Below are 19,475 nucleotides of genomic sequence, written 5' to 3'. Positions count from 1 at the left end.
GGCGCAACTGTAAGGGGGCGACATTATAATGCACACTATTCAATGTCTTTAAAGCAAAGTACATAATACTCGGGGTCGTTAAGACTTTTTACTATATATATATATATATATATATATATATATATATATATATATATATATATATATATATATATATATACATATACATATACACACACACACATTAGCAAGATATAACAGGTTTAGATAACCTGAGCACAAAAGACTTTTGATGGTTAACTTTAAGTCTAGCAATGTTTGTCTCGCGCTGACTGCCAGCTGCCAGCTCGTGGCACACGAGTTCATCTCTCTCTCTCACTCATATTGACAGACTTCCAGCAGAAGTCAGGACGCCAATCATGCTCGTATTGACTATCTAATCGTTCAGTCAGCTATAAGGACTTTTCCCTGTCATATCAACAGAAATGAATTACTTCATATTGATTTTGACTATTTTGCCTTACCTCTTTGGTAAGTAACCATTTTGTTTTCTTTTATAATTATTTTACAGTGAAACCGCTCTGTTCCTGGGACAAAAATATCTTTGAATGACAATATATTAATAAACGCTTCACAAATGAACAGTTTACTTCAAATCAGTGACAAGTAGGCTAACGTTAACGGTAACTTGCATAACGTACGCAAATATTCGTACTTTTACCTAAGCGTTTGTTGAAAACGGACGCGGGTTTATATCTAAGTTAAACGTTTATTTTATGTATGTATGTATCTTATCTCTCTTTAAATGTAGTTTGCTTTTTAAAATACAGTTTGTAGTTTGTCTCTGTGTTTAGTATGCATACTATGCGCCCTGTTTGACTGACAGGTGCAACTGCGCGGCCTGCCGGTCTCATTCAAGTGGTTTGTGCTTCATATTAAATCAATGTGTCAGCGGTCAGTTTTGTGCTATTTGCAGACAAACGCTCGAATAATCTCGTCTATATTTACAATTTCAGTTTCTTTTATTGTTAATCCCTTAGTTGAGGCTGAAATTAGCTGTATTTAAGCAGGGCGAAGTGATACTGTGAATCCGACACCAAACAAGATAAACAAGCTTCTCTGTATCTAAAAGACTGTAATGTAGACTAGATTTAAATGGTCACTTTTTTATCTGTACAAGTCTACTAAGCTGACCTGCAAATATAGGCTACTTGATTAAACTAGCCTACCAGTATTCCCCATAGCCTACCATAATGTAGCATATCACGTATTTCTCCAAAGAAACAGGTAAACAATTTCTGCCTTACTGTTAGTTCTGGTTAAAATAGTCAATATTATTTTGTATAACATTTATAATAATGTAATGTATTGCTGTCACATTATATAGACAGTTTGTGTCTTAATATCAGCGTGTGTCCTTGTGTTTTAATCCCTGTGTCTGTGTGTGTGTGTTTATGCCACATGCAGTTGCTTGTCTCCATCATCTTTAATCCTGTGTGGTGACGTTTAGGATGAGTGTGTGTGTGTGTGTGTGTGTGTGTGTGTGTGTGTGTGTGTGTGTGTGTGTGTGTGTGTGTGTGTTTACAAAGCAACTAATGTTCATGTATTGCAGGACCAGCAGTCTGCTCGGAAGATGAGACCAGATTAGTAAAGACTCTGTTTACCGGATATAACAAGGTTGTTCGTCCTGTTAGCCATTTTAAGGATCCAGTGGTAGTTACTGTGGGGCTGCAACTCATTCAGCTGATCAGCGTGGTGAATTAGACTTTCTCTATTTTTCCTGAATTCATATAATAGGTTTACTTAGGGCTGCACAATATGTTGGTTTATCATCGATATCGCAATGTGCATCTGCAATAGTCACATTACAAGATCTGCAATTCCAAAATCAGGATTATAGTTGAGCAGGAGCCACAGTACAAAACACAGGAGAATTGTGAAGTCACTGTGTAGTTTTACTGTTATAGAGCGAAAGTTAAAAAAAATAATGTTTGTTTGCTTCTGTTTTGAGGCCGGCGACTGTATGAGAACTTTAAAAACATTCAGCTACAGGGAATTGTACCTTTTGTAACTTTAATAATGTTTAATTTCATTAAATTACTTATACAATGAAGACTGCAGTTTTATTTTACATTTGATTATTCAATTACTGTGAATACTTTTGGAACTCCTCAAAGCTCAGTTTTTTCATATCTTTTGCTCTATTGATCTATTTATCTGTGCTTGTAGATTGTTTATTACATTTTAAACATCAATCACTCCCTTACAAAATCACCCCAATCAATCTAAAATAATTAATTCTTATCAAATTGAGCTAGTCAGGTCGTCTGGTGAAATTGTATTCATATCGCAATATTCATTCATTCATTAATTTTCTTGTCGGCTTAGTCCCTTTATTAATCCGGGGTCGCCACAGCGGAATGAACCGCCAATTTATCCTGCAAGTTTTTACACAGCGCATGCCCTTCCAGCCGCAACCCATATCTGGGAAAATATCGCAATATGTATTGCAGAAAAATAATATTTTAATGTTATATTTTTTCCAATATCGTGCAGCCCTATTTTACTGGTATGACTACAAAAGTTTTGATTGTAAATTTATAAATGTCTTTATTTCCCCCTTATTTACAGGATGAAGTTAATCAGATTGTCACCAGTAATGTACGGCTAAAGCAGGTGAGGGTTTTCAGTTCTCGTCTCCTGCTTTCATTGTGTCTATTGTGTAAAATGTTTTAAATAACATTGAAATGTAATCAATGTAAAGAATACTTTGATCATTCTGTGCTCAGCATTTAAGTTTTCATTTATTTTAACCTATTTCACGATAATTTTAATTAAACTGAAAACTAGAAATTATAACAACAAAACACTCCTTATCAGAAAACTGCTGGAACTTTACCTAAACTTAGAATAAAAGCAAAAAATAAATAAATATTAGAACACAAACTGTTAACAAAAACAACGATTGTTCTGGAGCGATACCAAAATAATACTTTAAAGTCAAATTCTTGCGTGAATTTTATGAAAACTGTTAAAAATGAAATCGCAAAATAATTACATTATTTTCAAATCTAGTCATGTTCTACTCTACTGTCCCGCTTTTAATGACTGCAGAAAGCTTTTTTATAAACTGAACTAAAGACAAGTTCTGAGTATTTCAGAAACTGCTGATCTATTTGGATTTTCACGCACAACCATCTCTAGGGTTTACAGAGAATGGTCTGAAAAAGAGAAAATATCCAGTGAATGGCAGTTCTGTGGGCGCAAATGCCTTGTTGATGCCAGAGGAGAATAGCCAGACTAGTTCTAGCAACAGCAGCAACAGTAACAGTAATCACTCGTTACAACTGAGGTATGCAGAGGAGCATCACTGAACACACAACACTTCAAACCTTGAGGCAGATGGGATACAACAGCAGAAGACCCTACTGGATGCCACTCCTGTCAGCTAAGAACAGGAAACGGAGGCTACAATTCTCACAGGCTCACCAAAATTGAACAGTAGAAAATTGGAAAAACGTTGCCTGGTCTGTCTCGATTTCTGCCGTGACATTTGGATGGTAGGGTCAGAATTTGGCATCAACAACATGAAAGCATGGATCCATCCTGCCTTGTATCAACAGTTCAGGCTGGTGGTGGGGGTGTAATGGTGTGGTGGATATTTTCTTGGCACACTTTTGGCCCATTAGCACCAATTGAGCATCTGGTCAACGCCACAGACTATGTGATTATTGTTGCTGGTTCATCTCAGACTGGTTTCTTAAACATGACAATGAGTTCGCTGTACTCAAAAGGCCTCCACTGTCACCAGACCTCAATCACCTTTGGGATGTGGTGGAACGGGAGATTCGCATCATGGATGTGCAGCCGACAAATCTGCAGCAACTGCTTGATGCTATCATGTCAATATGGAGCAAAATCTCTGAGGAATATTTCCAGTACCTAATTGAATCTCTGCCACAAAGGATTAAGGCAGTTCTGAAAGTAAAAAGCGGGTCCAACCCGATACTAATAAGGTGTACCTAATAAAGTGTCAATAGAGAAAAAAGAAGTAGATTTTGTATCATGTATTAATGCTATAAGTCTTATTTATTTTATGTATTCATTTGTTTATTGTTTTTAATTGTATATTCAATAATAAAATGTTCTTGCCACGAAAATAGCCTTTGTTGCTGACATGGCATTAAATAAAAATTCATCGTCAACATCCAGTTTAGCTTTATTGTCATTTCTCTACATGTGTGAACCATGGTGCTACATACAGCTGATGTCAGAGTTTTTAGCCTCCCTGAATTATTAGCCCCCCTGTTTATTTATTACGCAATTTCTGTTTAAAGGAGAGAATTTTTTTTCAACACATTTTTAAAGATAATAGTTTTAATAACTCATTTGTAATAAATGATTTATTTTTTTTTTGCCATGATGAAAGTAAATAATATTTTACTAGATATTTTTCAAGACACTTCTATACAGCTAAAAGTGACATTTAAAGCTTAACTAGGTTAATTAGGTTAACTATGCAGGTTAGGGTAATTAGGCAAGTTGTTGTATAACGATGGTTTGGTCTGTAGACTATCAAAAAACATCTAGCTTAAAGGGGATGATAATTTTGTCGTTAAAATGATGTTTAAAAAATGTAAAACTGCTTTTATTCTAGCCGAAATAAAACAAATAAGACTTTCTCCAGAAGAAAAAATATTATCAAACATACTGTGAAAATTTCCTTATAAATATAATTAATATTAATAAATAAATAAATAAATAATTAATAATAATAATAATAATAATTAATAATTCTTATTAATATTTGGGAAATATTTAAAAAAGAACAAAAATCAGAGGGAGCTAATAAGTCTGACTTTAACTGTAAATACACATAATCATAAATATGAACTCAAGACTGGGTGTTAGAGCTATTTTAACCCTTTGACTGCCTGCTCTACCAAATGGTTGACCTTATTTGGACTGTTTTAAATAATGATTGTTAAAGTCATTTAAAGAGTGACTGTTTTAAAATATGGTTTACAACCACAGAGCATTGTTGGTGTTTACAAATCAAACAAACATAATGCACCACTTGATTTTGGTTTATTGTAAAATAAAAATTTGACAATTTACACTACATTTTATGACATCAAAAATAAAGACGATTTAGTATTCAAAAATGTTTTATTTTGATTATGCTTTTAAATAAATTGGTCTTACACTTTATATATTTTTTATTTTCACAGTATATGTATTAATTCCGCTACTATTACCATAAACCGACACATCTGATATTTTAGAAATTATGGCATGAGTTGAAAAAATGCATTGAGTGTGTTATTAGTGACATTGGGAGTTAGGGAATGCAATTCAAACATTTTTTTTCTTGATGGGTAGTTAAAAGGTTAAAGCTATACATAACTGACATACCGGAGTAGTAATCTAACTAGCCTAACTATACATATACTAAACATACTTAACTATACACATAATCTATGACAGACTGTACAAGGACATTTACATAAAAATTGTGCAAAAGAGGTATTTTAAGGTTGAAGAAATCAAGTTTACAAGAAAAACACAAGTAAACATTGTTTTCCTTATTGAGTCCTTGTAAGATGGATTTTAGGTAAAGTGTCTGGTGCACATAGAGAGAAGAGTGTTTCTACAGGTGGTTTATCAAACCCACTCACCTGTGTGAAGCACACTTCAGTAATACACAATGTTTAATTTAAAGAGCACAGATTCTTGTTACAATGATACTACTGTGATGCTCCAAGTATAGCCTTTTTCAACATTTTTAAATTAGGATGCTTATTACATTTTGAAATTGTTTTATTTTTTAAATAAAAATAATTAATGATCAAATTAATGCTCAATTAATGATTAAAGGTCATAATGCTTAAATTCATATTCACATTACAGTAACCAACTGGTTATGGTCAAAAGTCTTACTCTTTTCTTTTCCTCCTTGTCTCCTATTCAAGCAATGGAAGGATGTGCATCTGCAGTGGAATCCGGACGATTACGGAGGCATCAGGAAGATCAGGATCCCCTCGACTGACCTCTGGAAACCCGATTTAGTGCTTTATAACAAGTATAAGTCACTTTGTTCACCTTTGTTTCCATTCTTGCATTAATCTGAATGACATACAGTTGAACCTAAAATTTCAAATTTCATTTTCAAATATTTGCCAAATGATGTTTAACAGAGCAAGGAATTTTTCACAGTATTTCCTATAATATTTCTTCTTCTGGAGAAAGTCTTATTACTTTTAGTTTTGACAGTTTTTAATTTTTTTCTATTATTAGCAATTTTGTTTGGATGGCCTACAGAACAAATCATCATTATACAATGACTTGCCTAATTACCTTAACTTGCCCAGTTAACCTAGTTAAGTCTTTAAATGTCACTTTAAGCTGAATAATTTTATTTCATTTAAAAATATTTCTCAAATGCTGTTTAATGGAGAAGATTCTTTTCAGCACATTTGTTATGCGACAGTTTTAATAAAATTATAATACCTAATTTATTTTGTCTTTGCAATGATGACATGTTGATATAATATTAATAGTTTACTAGTTATTTTGCAAAATATTAGGGCTGCGTTCCAGTCCTCTTTTAGACATGCTCGTGAACTTCCCTTCCCTTGTTCCTTTATGAGAATCCCCGCCACCATTTTAAAATGCGTTCCACTTGATCAAGTGAACAAGGGAATCTTACCTGGACATACCCTCGACTTTGCCCAAGGGAACGAGACAGCTTCATATATCCACTCCCTCACCTGCATGTCCCAGAATGCAATGTGACTGTGACGTCACAACAGTGTAGTTCCCAAGTGCTCAGTGGTTTAGGGCATTCCATTTAAACCCATTCAGATGTTCCACCAGTGGTGGACATTTGTGTAATGTAGTCAGTGACATAAATTTGAAGGGAACAAGATGGAGGGAAGTTCACGAGTAAAGGGCGTAAAATATAAGACTCGAATGCAGCCTAGTATAGGGTATATGCCGAGCTAGTGCTGTTCCCATGCTGATACACTTCCGGTGACCTGTTATTGTGAACTTTTTTCCATTTTATACGGTTCCTTATACAGCATCGATGTTGTAATGTCATTTAAATACATTCAGTTAAATAAACTTTAGCATTTATTTAGTTGCTCAAGCGTAAAACTGTTTAAAAAAAAGCTGTTTACTCGCACGCGCCCGTCAGAATCGGCAGGCTAACGATGAAGCTCCATTGAATATACTGGGGTAAAATAAATAGTCATATTATAAAGATATGGCGGGGGAAATGTAATTTATTGCAGTGCTTCTTGTACAATCTGAGACCCACTTTAAATCGGATATCACTCAGCTAGTGGAGATGGCTGATTTTTAAAGAAAACAGACCTTAAACGCACCGGATTCTGCATTACCATTCAATTCGCCGGAAGCGCTTAACCCAGGTTACTGGCAAATTAAAAGTCCTATTAGCTTGCTTCAGCATATACCCCATTTAGCTTAAAATACAATTTGAAGGCTTTATTTGGTTAACAAGAAAAGTTTGGTTAATCATTCATTGGACAACAGTGGTTTATTCTGTGGCCAATTTAAAAATATGTATTTCTTAAAGGAAATAAAATAAATAAGAAATAAAACTTTCAACTGAAGAAAAAATGATATAAAATACATTAATACACATTTTGCTTGCGAATGTTGTTTACTCGCAGTAAGGCTAATAACTCTGTCTTCAACTGAACCTTTATGTGTTCTTGCAGTGCTGATGGAGATTTTGCTATTGTTCACGAGACAAAGGTCTTGTTGGAGCACACCGGCATGATAACGTGGACTCCACCAGCGATCTTCAAGAGCTATTGTGAGATCGTGGTGCTTCACTTTCCCTTCGACCTGCAGAACTGCAGCATGAAACTGGGAACCTGGACCTATGATGGCAACCTTGTGATCATCAACCCAGTAATAAACAACATTCACATGATATTCTACCATTACATTGTAAAACATGCTGGGTTTCACACAGTTACTTCATGTCGTCTCAATACAAATCAATTAAGCCATTTTTATTTTATTTATTTATTTTTTTACAAATTTAAGAGGACGAACTTAAAACAATTAGGTTGTCTCTAAACAAGCTGATTTTAAATAAGTAGTTAGAACAAAGTAAAAAAAGTCATTTTGTGAGAGTATGATTAACAGTTGAGGTCAGAATTAATCACCCTCCTGTGAATTATTATTTTTTCTTATTTAAATATTCAATTCAATTCAGCTTTATTTGTATAGCGCTTTTACAATGTAGATTGTGTCAAAGCAGCTTCGCATAAATGGTCATAGTAACTGGAACAGTGTAGTTCAGTTTTTAGTGTTTAAGTTCAGTTCAGTTTAGCTCAGTTCAGTGTGATTTAAAATAATTACTGAGAGTTCAAACACTGAAGAGCAAATTCATTGATGCATAGCTCTACCAATCCTGAACCATGCGAGCCAGTGGCGACAGCGGAGAGGGAAAAAAAACTTCACCTGATGGGAGTGAAGAAAAAAAACCTTGAGAGAACCAGACTCAGTTGGGCATGACCACTGTAATTTCTCCGCTTGCCAAAAGTCTTGTGCAGAGCTTCAGTCATCGCGGTGGAAGCTGGAAGCTGGCCTAAGCGAAGAATCGTCTGTCCCTGGAGCGTCACTGGAATCAGACTCATGTTCTCCACTCCCCTTGACCATCAGCGCAGCAGCAGCTCAGGATATGGCCTGGTCCCGGATATGGAAACCTTGGTATCATCTCGTCGCTGGTCTTGGATCCAATCAGTGACTCCGCATAATCTGAAGACATCGGGATGAGTATCCGCTGGTGGAAAAAGAGGATAGAGAGAATAATAATGTCCCAAATAAATATTTCCCAAATAATGTCTAACAGAGCGAAGAATTTTTCACAGTATGTCTGATAATATTTTTTCTTCTGGAGAAAGTCTTATTTGTTTTATTTTGGCTTGAATAAAAGCAGTTTAAAATTTTTTAAAAAGCATTTTAAGGTCTATATTATTAGCATTATTATTAACTTTCCTAATTAACCGAATTAAGCCTTTAAATTGCACTTTAAGCTGAATACTATCTTGAAAAATATACTGTCAATTATACTGTCATCATAGCAAGGATAAAGGAAATCAGTTATTAGAAATTAATTAATAAAACTATTATGTTTAGAAACGTGTAGAAAAAAATCTTTCTGTTAAACAGAAATTGGGGAATAAAATATATAGGGGGGCGAATAATTCAGGAGGGCTAATAATTCTGACTTCAACTGTACATGAACCAGGCTATCACTGCTTGTTTCTGTGTCTGTGTAGGACAGCGACAGGCCGGACCTCAGTAATTTCATGGAGAGCGGCGAGTGGGTGATGAAGGACTACAGGAGCTGGAAACACTGGGTTTATTACGCTTGCTGTCCTGATACGCCATACCTTGACATCACATATCACTTCCTGCTGTTGCGTTTGCCACTCTACTTCATCGTGAACGTCATCATCCCCTGCATGCTGTTCTCCTTCCTCACCGGGCTTGTGTTTTACCTGCCCACAGACTCTGGTAAATATCCGCTTTTGCGTTCTCATGCAGAGATGGGTAGTCAATACTTACATATACTTACAATACTTAAAGTTACTGTACTTCAGTAGATTTTTCTGGTATCAGCACTTTAATATTTGTTTTTTTAATGATTTTTACTTTTACTAATTGCAATTTTACACAAATATCTGTACTTTCTCTATGTTTAATCCAGGTTATTTTCGTTTTAATGTGTTTGGTGATGGTTGATCAACATTATTTATTGTTATTGTGCAATTTATATGTCTTTCGATTCAATCAATCTATTTTTTGTCATTGCATGCCTCGTTTTACAAATATTTTACAACATCTAAAGTAATTATATTGGGTGCCGTTATGAATGAAATGATTATGCAAAGGATCAGGAATAAATCACGTGAAAAAAAACAACCATGCAAAAAGTTTTGGAGATTATCTTATCTGTGTATCTTGCTTTTTAAATAGGATAAATGTATTAACATCAAATAAAATATCCACACAACTGTATGCAAAAACGAAACAAACTGAAATCACAAAAGAAAGGTGCAAATTAAATATTCATTAAAGGCGGCAACACCGAAGCTCCAAAAATACTAATTTATTAAATTAAAAAAGCTGACACAAAGCGTGTAACGTTTTGAGCCATACGACTCATCATACAGACAGACTGTGTATGTATATATATATATATATATATATATATATATATATATATATATATATATATATATATATATATATATATATATATATAAATGTATGTGTGTGTGTGTGTGTGTGTGTGTGTGTGTGTACGTGTTTTTGTGACCTATCAGGACACAAATCTGTATAATGACATAGGTATGACACAAGTATTACAAAAAAGAGGTAAAATATGGGGACATTGGGGACGTCCTTGTTTCTCAAAAAGCTTATAAATCCTACAGGATGAGTTTAATCAGAGAGTAAAGCTGCACAGTCTCCTATGATGGTTGGGTTTAGGGGTGGGGTGGGGTGAGGGGCAACACAATTTATGGTTTGGACAGTATAAAATGAATGGAAACCTATTTAATGTCCCCACTTTACACAAAAACAAACGTGTGTGTGCGTGTGTGTGTGTGTGTGTGTGTGTGTGTATACATAAACAAACAGTTAAAATCAGATTTATTAGCCCCCCTTTAATTTTTTTATTTTTATTTTCTAAATGATGTTTAACAGAGCAAGGAAATGTTTACAGTATGTCTGATAATATTTTTTCTTCTGGAGAAAGTCTTGTTTGTTTTATTTCGACTAGAATAAAAGCAGTTTTAAATTTTTTTTAAACACCATTTTAAGGACACAATTATTATCCGCTTAAAGCTATTTTTTTCTTCTTCATTAATATTCTTTTTTACATAATATTCTTGTGTGTGTGTGTGTGTGTGTGTGTGTGTGTGTGTGTGTGTGTGTGTGTGTGTGTGTGTGTGTGTGTGTGCGTGCGTGTGCGTGTGCGTGCGTGTGCGTGTGCGTGTGTGTGTGTGTGTGTGTGTGTGTGTGTGTGTAGGTGAGAAGATGACCCTCAGCATCTCTGTCCTGCTCTCTCTGACTGTGTTCTTGCTGGTGATCGTCGAGTTGATCCCGTCCACCTCCAGTGCCGTTCCACTCATCGGCAAATACATGCTCTTCACCATGATCTTCGTCATCGCTTCCATCATAATCACTGTGATCGTCATCAACACACACCACCGTTCACCCAGCACACACATCATGCCTGCCTGGGTCCGCAAGGTACTTAGAGAGAAGAGCAGATATTGTTACAACGGCTGTTAAGATGCATTTCATCAATCAGATCACAAGTGATTAACACTGAATAAACGACTATAGAAAAAAATTAAAGACCATGACCACATGGAAATTCTCTGTTTATCTGAGTGTTTTAGTAAAACTAATGACATTTCTTCCAAATTAAAAATAAAAACGCCATTTAACCCCTTAACTTCCACCTGGATGCTTAAATTTGCATCGCTTTTTTGCAATTAAATCCTAATCTAATCATGACAAACTATATATCACTGAAAAGGTCTTACACATCTGAATACATACTTTACCATGTTTTTTTTGTTTTATATTACACGGAGAGTAATCGATTAAAACACATTTACAGTCACCCTACAACTATTTACTATTACATTTTTAACTATAATTTTAAAGTCTAAACTTAAAGCAATCATGACAAATTATATATCATTTGAAAGCTAAATAGGTTTAGTTTTCATATCTGGCGACTGACATTTGATAGATAGTACTAAGGTAAACTTATGTATTTGCTACAAGGATACTTACCAGAGTCGTAAAGCATTACTTTGCTACAGCAATCCACATGTAAAATTTAGTTTCAGTGTTTTCAAGATGTTTTTTAGAGACTAAATTCAAATCAAATACCACCAGACTGCCCCTACTACTTTAGAATTTTAAGTCTACTTTTCAAATATTGCCAAAACTATGAAAAATACAGTTCATATTCCTCAAAACTAAGGGGAAATCCTTGTATGGAAACTGAGGGCGTACTCACACTATGTACAGTTGCCTTGAACCGGGCCAAAGCACGATTGTCCCCCCTGAGCCCAATTCTGCAAACTCAAACTTCTCAAACAATTCGGGAAACAGGCCTGGGCACGAATTGGATAGCATAGTGTGAGTACACCCTGAATGTCATCTAGCGGTGATGTCTGGTACTGCGGCCAAAAAAATCTTTCTGAAAGCAAATTTTTTGATAAATCTACTTTAAGTTTGGAATATAATTTGTGCAGGTATTTAGCTGTGATTTTCTGTCAATTTTAGGCTAAAACATGCTTTGTATAATATAATAACATTAATTTATTGTTTTATTATTTTCATAAACATAAAAGCACATCATTTTTGTTTTATTTAACTTCTTGATTTTCACTTCAGCTACAACCTGACAACTGTCTGTAAATATCTGCACCAAACCTTTGAAGATTGTCAATCATTTAAGTTGAACGTTTTTTATGTCTATGTTCAAAAGTTGGAGGTGACGGTTAGGGATTAAACTAAAGCATTTACTGATAAAAGGTCAAAATAAAATTAAAAAAAGATGCCATCATATTTAGACAATATCAGTGTTTTAACTTCAGAAGAGTGAAGAAATTAATATTCGGTGTAATTTGATCTGTTTTCAGTCACAACAAACGTTTGTTATTTTCATTTTTTCGATATACTGTATACGTATATATAAAAAACAAACGCTCAAAATTACAATGTTTTATTTAAAGTATGAAAGAAATGTTATAAACTTTTATAGACTTTAACAGATATTAACATATTACTGTTACTGTTATTCGTTTCAAAAGGTAGTCGAAAATGTTTTTTCCCTTCCTTTCTTTCACTGTTTCTTCATTTGTGTTTTAAACTTTAACAATTTAAAGCAATTCCAGACTGGTAGTGTGAACGCCATGCAGAACTGTAACTAAACTTATATGTTTTAAAATGCACTAGTATAAACAACCCTTAAGTTTTGCCCTACATATTGTATCTTTTGTAAAGCAGATTCCACTACAAGGAGGAAAAGACAATTGCAACTCTTTTTCATGCCATCTTTAATCTGCTGACACTCTGATCAAACATGCATGATATCTTCGACTCTCCTCTGTCTCGCAGATCTTCATCGACACCATTCCAAACATGATGTTTTTCTCCACCATGAAGCGACCCTCCCAGGAACGCCAGGAAAAGCGTCTCTTTCCCGCTGACTTTGACATCTCTGACATTTCAGGGAAACCCATGCCAGCCTCCGTCACTTACCACTCTCCCATAACCAAAAATCCCGATGTACGCAGTGCTATTGAGGGCGTCAAATACATCGCAGACACCATGAAGAGCGACGAGGAGTCCAACAACGTGAGAACATTTATTATTTGCTCCTCTACGAAGCTCTCATGCTTCCTTAAAGGGATAGTTCAGCCAAAACTAAATCTGTCATCATTTATGTACCCTTTACTTTTTCGAAGCCTATTAGACTTTATTTTTTCTGTTGAACACAAAAGCTGATATTTTAAAGAAAGCTGGAAATTATTGACTTCCAAAGTGTTCTTTTTCCTACTGTGGAAGTCAGTGCTTTTTAGCTTTATTCAAAACGTCTTTAGTGTTGAGTAGAATAAAGAAACTTATGAAGGATTAAAACCACCCAATGGCGAGTAAATAGTGAATAAATTACAATTTTTAGTTGAACTATCCCTTTGATCCTTCATTTTACACTGACGGATTTTATTTTAAACATGTATTTACTGCATTTAATAATGATTTCTAGAGTTCACACTTAGCTGATGATTTTTAAAAGCTTGTTTGGCATGCTGTCCCGGGAGAGAGCCCCGAGCTCAAGGCATCCTCGAGCCCGGGGCTTCCTCCCGTTGGCAGAGCTAGAGGGGAGCCTGAGCTCGGTGGATCTCAGAACTCCCCGGCTGCGGTAACTAAGGGAACAAAAGGGGTTAGACAAATGCTTGTATGTTATGCATGTTGAATGCCTTTGGATGGTGGGAGGAAACCGGAGAACCCGGGGAAAACCCATGTGGACACAGGGAGAACATACAAACTCCTCACAGAAATGCCCGCCGGCCTGGTGGGACCAGGGCCGGCAGTGTTCTTGCTGTGGGGCTCACAGTGCTAACCACTGGGCCGCCGTGCCACCCGATCAGAGGTAAAGGAGGAGAATAGGGGAGGAAGGGGGGTTTCTTCCAAACAAAGATAAAATGGACTGAAAACTCTGATTATTTATAGTAGCTTAGGGCTCATATGATTGGAAGATAGTGATTAGCAAATACGAGACCGGCCGTGATAAATCATAAGCACATGATCCATTCAAAATTAGTTTATGAATAAACTTCACTTAGGAATTATTTCAGTACGCGGGATAGTGAAAGTGTCGCACGTGGATGACGTCAAACTTTGGGGGAGTTTTCTGTCATGTTTGGCGCGTCTTTATTGTTGTTCAGTCTGATTTTATGACAGCTGAGATTTTGCAATGTGACATGGGAGCTATGTTTGTGCAGTCTGACATGCTACAATTGTTCAGGATTATAAAAAAAATTGCACAGTGTGAGCCGCCCTAACAAACCTTTTTCCGATACAATTAAGTTGAACGGTTCACTGGTTCAAAAAGCTTCATTTCACCATTACTACCACCAACAATCAAGAATGCATGGTTAAATGCGGTCAGAGCTTTGCAATCCAAAAATGTCGTCATAATGGAAGCCAATAGACTGATTTCTCATGGCCGCCATTTCAAACACAGTAGAGACGCTTCCCTGCTTCAGCCTATGTAACCTAGTGAGTGATAAAACAATGCAGTCCCTTGTAGCACATCCTCGTGCTGTCTGTAATAGTGTTGTCCTGGTACTGAAGTTTATAAAATGTCTATTTCCCACTAACATTTAATGCCGCTGAGCGCATTCTTAAACACAGCTGATTTGCCATAGTACTCACCAGTGCTCAACAGAAATGACTGTGATTGGCTGTGAAGGTCATCAGTTCACCGCTCTTCACAGATTGCAAACACAGATAGACAATCCAATCGAAATTGAGAAGTGGTGGGAAGAAACCCAGATGTACCGCCTGAATCACTCAGAATTGTTGTGTACCTGGCTGTTTATCTTATCAGTGAAGAGAAAGTGACACACATTTATACTTTCACTGCCTTCTGAGTGACCCGAAGGTCCATATTGAATGGAAAGTGAAAAAGATATTGGACCTCATTTTCAATTAAGTTAGGGGAAATGGCACTAGTTAGCTAACGTTTTCTTTCCCAAACACATGTTGTAGAAGCCATTCATCAAACTCAAGTTAATGAACTGATTCTTTCACTATATTAGACTTGTCTTGATACAAAATTTCGGTACTGAAGTGTAAAAAAAAGGTCAATTCCCTGTTAACATTTAAGGCACTGTTGATGGCGTTCTTAAACAGTGCTGATTTGCCATTGTGTTCACGTGCTCAACAGGAATGACTGTGATTGGCCGTGATGGTCATCAGTTCACCGCACTTCACCGATGTTTACCGAGTGCAAACAGAGACGAGCGATCCACTGATGAATCGACTAATCTTCACGGCTTTAAAATGCTCCAGTGTCTGTCTATCTGTGTTTGCAATCTGTGAAGAGCGGTGAACTGATGACCTTCACAGCCAATCACAGTCATTTCTGTTGAGCACTGGTGAGTACTATGGCAAATCAGCTGTGTTTAAGAATGCGCTCAGCAGCATTAAATGTTAGTGGCAAATAGAAATTTTAAAAACTTCAGTACCAGGACAACACTATTACAGACAGCACGAGGTTGTGCTACAAGGGACTGCATTGTTTTATCACTCACTAGGTTACATAGGCTGAAGCAGGGAAGCGTCTCCACTGTGTTTACCTGCTGCTATGAACTGAAGTGTCTAGGGGGACACTTAAAGGGCCATGAAACCCCCTCGTTTCAGCAGCGTGTTTTCACACCTCTACTTTGGAAAAAGTCAGAAATGTGGGCGTGTCCAGCTTTGTTTAGGGGGAGTGTCGGAGGAAGAAAAGAGGCTTGGTGTGGGAGTGTCTATTTGGGCGCGCTGAGTTTTAGAGTCAAAACACACAACCACAGTGGACAAAGTGACTGTGTTTACATGGACATCTGTAGTCGAATTATTTGCCAAATTATTAAATGGTGGACTTTAACTGCAGTTTGGCTCTTTCATTCAGGGAATTCATTCATGCCCCTTGCGACAAACGAGATATTTGATTCGAGGAACTGCTCAAAGCGTGTATTTTTCATGCAATGTTTGATACCGCACGGCGAACGAGAGAAAAAAAAAACTCAGCATTTCCTGAAAACTTAGATGCACTCGGCAGGTAGCGTCAGAAAGCCGCGTGTGTTATTCCGGTCACTAAATTCGGTGAAAATCCTACACGAGGTTAAAGTTTGGTTGTAGTGCTAACATGTTTACACTTACTGCAATAGTTTGTTAGATACGAACAAACTGAATAAACAAAGAGCACTGGTCACTCACTAACCAAATCTGTAGAGACAGGACAATCACCAGCAACTAGAGCCGCGTCTTTATTAAGAGGAGACTACAAGCGAATCCGGATCCCAGCGTTTGCAGATGAGAACAGCTCTCAGGTAAACAATAATCCTCCTTAGACACGTAAGTAATTGTTGTCGCGCGTCGCGTACACTGTTAATCCACACGTGATCCAGCTGAGCTCTCACAGAGAGAAAATGAAAACAAAACTTAATGGCAGCAAACTATAAAAGCAATACTTCACGCTTGTTTTGCCAACACAACGTGGCGTCTCTGTCGTCTAAACACTGTGACAGTAATGAATATTAATGAAGTTGCACAATAGAGCGCGCTGATTGGTTTGAACCAAGCTTTACTCATGCATTAATGCATCACACTGTAAGACGTAATAAGACACACTCTGGCACAGACGTCCAGTCTGCACGCTGGAATACAACGCTATTATGTCATGACCGTGACGCAGCTTCAAAAATTAGTTTCAAACAGGAAGTACGAATTTGCTTGAAATAATGCAAAAACAACCAATTTACACTTTTTAGTGAAATATAGGTGTCCTAATAGTGTTTTTAGCAGTGTGGGACACATATACGACTGTCAACAGCTTAATAAATGTGTTTTGGTGTTTCGTGACTCTTTAAGCATATTACTCTTAAAGAGATTGTGATGTTGTTTGATGCCTAATATGCTTTAAATTGTTTAAATTAAACTGAACTGAATGATATTAAAGTGATGTTTACACCATTTCTGCATTTTGAAATCACAGCAATAGCTGGAGGTTTGTAGTCCACAGCATGTTGTTGCAATATTTACAGTGCTGATCCTATACTTCCGGGTTTTCTTCCCACCGCAGCCTCGCTGTCGTATTTTAAAATGGCGGCCAGGTGAAATAAGCATATGGGGCTAAAACAGCCCTTAACATAATGAAAGGGTAGTACATTTGAACGGTACACAAGGTTTAATACACATTAATCATAGTCTTCCTTCATCTTTGTCTTTACGTCTAGGCGGCAGAGGAGTGGAAGTTTGTCGCTATGGTCCTGGATCACATTCTCCTGTGTGTGTTCATGGCTGTGTGCATTATTGGTACATTAGGAGTTTTCGCCGGACGTCTGATCGAGCTCAGCATGCTGTGAGAACCCAAAATCCCCAACCAAGCCTTGAATGACTAAAGTGCTTTGAAACTTTGCTGAGCTTTAGCAAAGAGGATGTCTGATCAGACCACATGCTCAGTCAGTAAACGTATATCAACACCTGGACAGCAAGACCAGCTCAATGCATAAATGCTCATGTTCATGGTAAAGGAAACACACAGCTCATGTTTCTCTAGTTGCTCACTTCTATTTATGCCAGTACGGCGTGTGCGTATTTATCTGCACGGACGTACAGAAATATGTGTGGTGTGGGGTTTACTTGACGTTGAACTATTTATTGTATTTTATTCTGTTTGTTTTTATAGTGTTTGTATTTATTTGCTCTGCGTTTTTCATGGTTACCGATGTACTTGAATTGCTTGACACTTACATGGAGAAAATCATTCATGAACTAAATTTGATGGGTTTTATTCAACAGACTAACAAAAGAATTAAACTGAAACTGCAGACATTATTTGTAAGAATTAGTACACTATTTGACATTTCTTTGATTAGCAGTTCGTCTCTGTTTATTTGGTTTGATTATTATAATCATGTAATGGTTTACTTACATTTGTTTTGTTAGTTTTTAAAGACTTTTTGATTTAATAAACAAGCCTGAAATGTAATATTTGTTGTGTAAGGCCTAATAAACTTCTCCTAAAATCGTAATGTTTGTTTTTTTGTCATGTTATTTTTGAAAGAAATCTCTTCTGCTCATCAGTGCCGCATTTAGTTTGTAAAACAATAACATTGAAATATTGTAATTTAATGTTATTACATTAAAAAATGTAATATAGTCCTGTGATTCAAAGATGAGTCTTTAGCTTTTCCTCTGGTCTTCAGTGTCACGTGTTCCTTCAGAAATCATTCAATATGCTGATTTGCTGCCAAAAAGACTTAAAGAAATATTTCTGATTACTATTAATGTTGAAAACAGTTGTTCATGTGGAAATCGGGTGTCGGATTCAAGGCCAAAAGGTCCAGAATATGTCCCTTTAATTATTTTATGGATTTTTTTTTGGTAAATATTTGTATTAAAATGAACAATCTCTAATACAATCTAAATATATATATATAAAGTCTAAAAATTAAAATAATGTATTAAAAATCACAATGTATTGCATTGTTGAAGATCCCATATGCACAGCTGGATTTAACCAATAAGTGAGGTAAGCTGCCACTTAGGGCCCTAGGAAATCTAAGGGCCCCCAATAAATATCTAGAAGTATAAATGATCCCTATAAACTAAATATAACATCGTTTTCCATCATATTTTGTATGGTAAGAGTTACAATTTTAATGTAATTAAATACTATTTAGTATACAATCAAATAGATGAATGACTGGTTTGTAAGCATTCAGGATGCGCGGGCAGAAAAAAAGAGAGCGCTAGCATTTACAGCGAGGGAATGACATCTGATGCAGTACACAGTTTGTTGTTGTATTAGAGATAAGCTATATTGATTACATATCATTTATATTATTTACATAATGCTTTCAGCGTATTATAACAGCTTGTCACCCAGTGATAAGCACAGTTATTCGGCAAAATGAACGTTAAAGTGAGCTGTGTTCGTCTGACAGGTCCATTTGCGATAGCGTTTTCCAATGGATATATTGGATAAGAAGAAATGGCCAAGCATACAACCCGAAATATACAGCTATCTTATTGAAACTCCAAGGGATTTTACGAGAGAGAAGTTAAAGGCCTACAAGTCTTTGGATGCCTACAATTTTGTTCTGTGTGGTCATGTGCAGGAAATAATGTTCTATGATTACCAGACTCAAAACGGTAGTGATAAAAACCGAGGTTCTGCCTAGCCAACG

The 19,475-nt window shown here is 36.2% G+C and overlaps 1 protein-coding gene across 1 annotated transcript; it reads left to right on the top strand.

Moving 5' to 3' along the window:
- Nucleotides 1–286: 286 nt before the first annotated feature.
- Nucleotides 287–18,317, top strand: chrna1 (cholinergic receptor, nicotinic, alpha 1 (muscle); the record flags this gene model as incomplete). The annotated part of the gene is given in 9 exon segments (NM_131445.1): nucleotides 287–471; nucleotides 1,553–1,695; nucleotides 2,572–2,616; nucleotides 5,913–6,022; nucleotides 7,686–7,881; nucleotides 9,261–9,498; nucleotides 11,018–11,241; nucleotides 13,132–13,371; nucleotides 17,520–18,317. Coding segments are annotated over 9 exon segments (1,371 nt in total). The 3' UTR covers nucleotides 17,649–18,317.
- Between the last annotated feature and the right edge of the window lie 1,158 nt (nucleotides 18,318–19,475).

The sequence above is a fragment of the Danio rerio genome, chromosome 6, assembly GCF_052040795.2.
Source record: "Danio rerio strain M-AB ecotype USA chromosome 6, GRCz13ab, whole genome shotgun sequence".
In the NCBI taxonomy this organism is placed as follows: Eukaryota; Metazoa; Chordata; class Actinopteri; order Cypriniformes; family Danionidae; genus Danio; species Danio rerio.
This window is presented reverse-complemented; position numbering and strand designations above follow the sequence as displayed.